Here is a 6,669-nt window from a genome sequence, read left to right as displayed (position 1 = left end):
GGGAGTCTGTGATCCGGACATCCCATCCGAACACTCACGGGGAGTCTACTGACGGCCTCGAATTCACCATGTATTCTTCTTTCGTCCCCAGCTCGATCCTCTCCCAGAAAAGGTCTTACAGCAGAGACCCAATGCCAACGCCGTGCGGTCGATGGAGAAGGTCATTGAAATCCACAGTAAGTGGCCTGGCCCAGGGCTCAGCAAGGAGACCCCCCCCAAGGGAGGGGCCCCCGACTCCACAGCCCTTCTCCCACCCCCCAACCCCCACTTCTCTCTCACTGCCAGCAGCATCCCCAGGCCCGCCTGTTGAGACCTGGCTTTCAGGGCGAATGTGATGAGCTGGTGACTCTCTTCTCACCCCGCTTAACGTCCCGACAACCTGCCACAGCCAAGTCACCAGCTCTGCTTTGTGGGGCAGAAGAGCTGCGGTCCAGGGGGTGTGTGAGGTCCCTCCTCCAGGTTTCCCACTGACAGGCTGGGACCCGCATGGAAGCCTGTGTCCTCGGGTCTGGCCTCTGCCCGTGGACCGGCAAACCCCACTCCATCAGTTCAGGGCACCCTTGGCCCAAGGACCAGCCCTGCCCCGCGAGCAACCAGGCCCAGGAGCCCAGGGGCTGCACACGGACTTCTGCCCTGCCTTCATCCTGGGTCTGCAGGGTGGTCCAGTCACAAGTGTCCGTGTGCATGGGCGGGACCCAGGGTCCCCCTGCTGTGCACTGAGCTCCTGGCCTCCTGAATGAGGAGCCCTGAGGCCCAGGAGACACCAGGAGGCTGCCTGCACCCACCCCCATCATCTCGGGACTCCAGCAGGGAGTCAGGGAGTGCTCGTCCCAGCCGCCCCACCCTGAGGAAGGGACCCTCCCGGGAGCCCACCCCCACCCAGGTGTCCTGCCCCTGAAGGGCCCAGTTCTCCTGGTCACGAGGAAGCTTTTCCAGACTGCCACCCTCTGTGAGTTTCTAACCAGGCCGCCTCGTGGCTTCTGTCTCTGGAGAGCGCGATGCTTTTAAGTTGCCAGCGATGGGTGCTGCCGGAGCCCCGTGGGCCCAAGCACAGGGCTGGGGTCCCGGGTCTGAGCAGCCACCCGCCCCTTCCGCAGGCCAGTACTGGCGCTCGCTGCAGAGGCTCGCCTCCACCGCCGGCTACTCCCTGGTCGAGGCCCAGAAGTGTGAGAACGAGGAAGCCGAGACTGTTACTGCCATGGCCTCGCTGTCTGTGGCTGTGAAGGCCCCTGAGAAGAGGTGAGCACGGACACTGGCCGGCTGTGGGTGCTGCCGCCATCTGCGGGTGACCCGGGTCTTTGCTCCCGGGTGTATTGGGAGCAGTGCTAGCTCAGCAGGGCTGGGAGTGGGTGAGCTCAGCAGAGCCTCACCCTGGCCCCAGGGCAGACTGCACCACACCTCTTTCCAGAAGCAAGAGCCTGAGAAACACTTGAAGGGCGTCTGGGCCAGAAGGAACACTTCCCTAGAGGAAGAGCGGGGGTCACTGGGAGTTTAGGGGGCGGGGGTAGCTAGGAGTTGGGGGCGGGGTGGCTAGGAGTCGGGGGCGGGGTAGCTAAATGGGGGTGGAGGTGGCTCGGGGTTGGGGGGCAGAGATAGCTAGGAGTCGGGGCTGGGGTGGCGGGAACCTCGCACACCCACCCTCTCCTCTGCTGCCGCCCCGCCCGCCCGCCCGCCCCAGCAGACCCGACGAGGAGCCCATGGAAGAGGAGCCGCCTCTGTAGCCGCTCCCGCAGCTGCGGGTCTCTTGTTTGTCTGTCTCCGTCTTGAAGCTCCGCCGAGAAACGTTGCTGCCGCCCTGCGTCCTGCCGGCCTCCTCCGAGCCCGCGGGCGCGGCGGGGCGAGCCGCAGCCGGCGGCCCTCTGCCTGCCGGACCCGGGCAGACGCCGGGACGCGCCGACACACGGACGTGCGGAAGCGGGCGCTCCGGGCCCCCCAGGGCAGCCGCGGAGGGAGGGAGCTCGCGGGGGCTCGGGGCAGAGCCGCCTGCCGAGCGAGCCGACCCGAGGAAAAGAAAATGAAAATCAAAGATCTCACGACACAAAACAAACTTGATTAAAACTGGTGCTTACGGTTTGGTGATTCCCCACAATTCCACAGTCTCCGTGTAAACCACTCAACTCATCCTGTAGCTTATTTCTTTTTCAGAGAAAAGTCAGCCGCTCCGGCGCTGGCCTGCCCCTGCACACCCCGGGTGCGCAGTGGGGCTGGGACACAGAGTGGGCGAGCGTTTAAGGAAAAAAAAAAAAAAAAAAAATGGACAAAAACAGAAATGTGAGCCCGTGCGGCTTTGGTTTCTCAAAGCCGACGGAAGATGCGCGTTTGTGCCTTTTTTTTTATTGCTCTGATGGATTTTTGTGGCTGGGTTTTCCGAAGTCCGAGGAACAATGCCTTAAGAAAAATAAACAGCAGGAGTCGGTGGGACCGCTCCCTGTGGCCAGTGGGGCCGGAGGCCGGCTCGCACTGGCCTGGCGCTTCACAAGTGGTCCCTGCCACGGCCAGCAGCTCTGGAGGGCTGAGGTCCTGCCATCCTGTTTCGCTTTATTGCTGTTGAAGAAAAATGGAGGTAGTTCCAAAATAGTGGCAAATACTGTTGGGGGTTTCGAAGTCCAACAAATTTTAAATGAATCCAAAGTGTTCTTTTTCTCGTACATCATATAACAATCGAGCATCTCCATTTGGTTGTGAAGCATGTCCTAGGCACACTTTCAGTGTTAACGATCGGAATGCTTTTTATTAAAAGCAAGTAGCATGAAGTATTGCTTAAAATTTTAGGTATAAATAAATATATATATGTATAATATATATTCCAATGTATTCCAAGCTAAGAAACTTGATTCTTATGAAATCTTGATAAAATATTTATAATGCATTTATAGAAAAAGTATATATATATGAAATAAATGCAGATTGTAAAGGTCCCTGGCGAATGAACGGCTTGTGACTCAGCTCTCAAGGTGCTTGTGGAAAGGGATCTAGTTTGAAGCTCACGTTATTTCTGAACTCCAGATTGGAGAGCTTTCAATCACAGGTTCGCCATGGGACACCTGCCCTGCAAGATTGTACCTTCATCTTAATTATTTTCTGACCTGACCCCTCCCCACTCCAAGCCTCCATGCACATGTGTACCTGATAAGTTTTTATAGCAAAGGATATCAATTTGCTGTTGATTTTGTATGAATTTTTTCACAAAAAGATCCGGAATAAGCATTGTTTTATGAATTTTACATTTTTTCTCACCATTTAGCAGTTTTCTGAATGGTAATAACGTCAACATTTTTCCTTTCTAAACTTTTGCTTGTACATTTTTTTAACTTTGGAAGGTATTTTTTTTATTATTATTATTATTTTCATTTTGTTTATTTTTGTACAGTGAGCACAGAGTTTATTTTCAGAGTGAGCGCGGAGCGTGCAGCGGGGTCTGAGGTCTGCCCGCATGGGCCCGCCTGGGCCCGCCTGTGGCTGCACACAGAGCGTGGAGCCTTCCTTTGCCGCCCATGCTTTCTGGGCAGGGGGCACCCTCGCAGTGCTGAGCTGAGGGGCTTGCTAGCCACCATGGGCCATCAGTATCCATGAAATTCACATGTAGATGTCTCTGACCACATGGTCAGGATAGCATTTTTCACTTGGCTTTTCCAAAGAGCTTGTAAACTTGTTGGCCACGCGTGGGGCCAGGGGGCCTGTGCACCCTCCCCAGGCTCTTCTGCGGCAGCCATGTGGCAGGGCCCTGGCTGGGAACAGCAGGCCTGAACTTTGAAGCCTGTGGCCACGGAGAGCTTGGACCCTCGCTGCCTGGTGACCCCGTGGGGACAGCAGACTCCCCATCAGGACGTCTATCCTTAGCTCTTTTTTTCTCTTTGACAGTAACTGAAAAGGATCAGTTTTTAGTGGTAACTCATTTTCCAGCCCTCGAAGCCACCAGTTTCATTCCAGAGTGTGCATCGGGTTCTGATGAGGAAGCGCAGACACAGCTTGCCATAGGTAGGGAACCCCAGCCAAGTCTCAAGTCTGGTGACATTTACAGGGTAGCTTCTGGAAGAGACTCTGACGCAGCCAGACTTGGGGCCAAAGGAGCCCAGATTCTTGGACCGGCTTGGTCATCGGGTTGCTGTTGGTTAGACTCAGGACAGTGGTCAAGAGTAGGACAGGAAGGTCTTGGACCATGCCTGGTGTCCCCTCCTCCTGGCCCCTTGCCCTGAGGCCCAGGTTGGTGGGGGAGCTGGAGGCACCCAGCCCCCAACAGTGGAGGCAGGCCCCAGCCAGTCATGTCTGCTGGCCTCCTGGGACCCCCCTGCCACCTGCCCACTTCCTGCCAGCCATGGCTCCCGGGGAGAAACATTACCTGACATTTTTCCAGGTGATGGGATAACAGGTGACCTTGGTGGCCAAGTTCCTGTTGGAAGGGTTTGCTTCTGATCTCATCCAACAGAGACCGCCTCTGCAGAAGGCCCGACCGGGGCCGTTTTCATTTGTCAGCTCACTGCAGCTTCACAAGCGTGCTTAAAGCAGTACCGTGTAGCCTTTTGTTTTCTTTGAAGACACACTCAGCCCTTCTCCACAGCCAGCCGTCCGGGGCAGAGGGCGGAGGGCCCACCCAGAGCTCCCACCGCCTCAGGGAAGGCACCCACACCTTCCCGCTGTGGTCCCTGGACCTCTAGCCTTTTTGTTCCTTTTCAGAGGCCTTGGGGGCACTGGCCGGGGGTCAGCAAGTGAGCACTTTATACCCCTTTGCAGGAAACCCCGTGATGCCGCGGGACTCGTGGTGTCCCCCTGCCCTTCGGGCCTTCCAGCTGCGCCTCAGGGCGCCAGAGCCCCACCAGCAGGCAGCCGTCCCTCGGCCGCCCCCTGGCCGCCTGGGACTAGCCGCCCCTCCGGTTCCGAAGGGCCACTTTGTCAAAGCGTTTGGGTTTTTCTTGACTTCCTTTCCAAGTTTGTTTCCAGAGGAAGGACCGTTTTGTCCTGGTTCTGACACGAAAGCAAGTCTGATTTTTGCAGCACTAAGCAATGGAGTTTCTTGTTTTTAATTTTCGATCGGAACATTCCTCCTTTCCTGGTCACAGCCACACGCTCATTCCATTCTTCTTTTTGTAGACTTTCGGGCCCACGTGTTTTACGGGCATTGATAACGTATATAAATATATATATAAACACATATGAGTCTATTTTTTTAAGTTTCCTACACCTGGAGGTTGCATGGGCTGTACGAGCGGCATGTCTTTATATTGTATACGGATTTTGCACGCAAACGCGGCAGCTTGGGGAAGAAGAGAAATGCCTTTCTGTTCCCCTCCCATGACATTTGCAGACAACAAAAGATGGGATTTTTTTTTTTTTCTGTAAAACGAAACCTTGAAGGAGAGTGGGGGAGGGGGGAACGTTTGCGTCTTATTGAACTTATTCTTAAGAAATTGTACTTTTTATTGTAAGAAAAAATAAAAGGACTACTTAAACATTTGTCATATTAAGAAACAGTTTATCTAGCACTTGTGGCATACCAATAATAGAGTTTATTGTATTTATGTGGAGACAGTGTTTTAGGGAGCCTGCGGAGGTCGAGGCGGACCGCCCGTCTCCCGCAGTTGCTCTGGAGGAACTTGTCCCGTTGGGTTTCTTCCCTGGCCCCCCTCCCCGGGGAAGCCGCGGCCCCTGTGGCCCTTTCCGCACAGCCTGGCCCACTTTTCCTGACTTCCGGGTGATGTACGGCTAGGATTTCACTCGACACTCAGCAGTCACGAACTGTGCTGCACTGTGGTTTAAAATCATACTTTGCATTGAAAGGACACCATTTCTTCCTTGTAATGAAGCGGAGCTTTCACAGCTCAGCTCACGTTGTGTCTTTGACATGATTATAAGCCTCCTATTGAAGGAAAGAGAAAGCAGACATTTTCTGTTTGTGGTTTTGTTTTTTTTTTTAATCTTTTTGGTGTGTGTGCTCCACAGTGGAGGCGCTATTTTCCAATTTATGAGAATGACAAACATACTATCATGTGTCTGTATAAGAGGGGGGTTGACCCTATTCACCCAAGAGCTCCTCACGGTCTGTCGCAGAAAATGCGGTGGGGACGTATTCCTGTCCCCGCCGACGCCCGCTTCCCGCTCCTGCGGGCGCCACGCGGGCGGCAGAGACCAGTCTGCTCTGTAACTTCGCATCCGTTCTCTTGATTGTCTGGACCTTCCCGGGGTCCTTTCCCTTTCTCAGTGGAGTTGGAGATTCTGTCCTTGGTTTTCTCATTCTTGTTTCATTCTGTGTGGGGGGGTTTGCACCAACTGCGGTGTCCTCCCCCGACGGCCGGCTCCACTTCACCGGAGTCCAGTATTTGTACCTCATCATGCGACTTGTCACTCTTGTGGTGTAAATAAAGAGCATTAATTGCCCTCCGACCCGTGGTTTCTGCCGTGTGCTCTCATGCTCGCCGGTTCCATGCCAGGGTCCCTGCAAGGGGCGGTGGGGGCAGCGGGGGCACCTGGGCACCAGCCCATCAGCAGCCCTCCCACCTTCCACCCGTACAGACAGCCCGCAGATATATCTTCACTTAAATGTCCAGTAATTCTAACTATTTTCTCCCCAAAATCGTGGTCTGGAAACAGCCTTGGAAGGGATCGAGGCTGAAGGGAAAGGACCAGAGGCCTGGCCTCTCTGGAGCTCGGCACTATCCCTGGGGCTGTGAGCCT

At 54.9% G+C, this 6,669-nt stretch overlaps 1 protein-coding gene across 1 annotated transcript in view; it reads left to right on the top strand.

Annotated features, from left to right (window-relative positions):
* HDAC4 (histone deacetylase 4) overlaps nt 1–6,378 on the top strand; it is a 236,111-nt gene extending 229,733 nt beyond the window's left edge. The window contains exons 24-26 of the mRNA XM_040231985.1: nt 92–176; nt 1,098–1,239; nt 1,682–6,378. Coding sequence (XP_040087919.1) covers nt 92–176; nt 1,098–1,239; nt 1,682–1,721 — 267 coding nt within the window. The 3' untranslated portion in view covers nt 1,722–6,378. The remainder of the gene's footprint in view (nt 1–91; nt 177–1,097; nt 1,240–1,681) is intronic.
* Nucleotides 6,379–6,669: the final 291 nt, after the last annotated feature.

The sequence above is a fragment of the Oryx dammah genome, unplaced genomic scaffold (genome assembly GCF_014754425.2).
Source record: "Oryx dammah isolate SB20612 unplaced genomic scaffold, SCBI_Odam_1.1 HiC_scaffold_28, whole genome shotgun sequence".
Taxonomy (NCBI): Eukaryota; Metazoa; Chordata; class Mammalia; order Artiodactyla; family Bovidae; genus Oryx; species Oryx dammah.
This window is presented reverse-complemented; position numbering and strand designations above follow the sequence as displayed.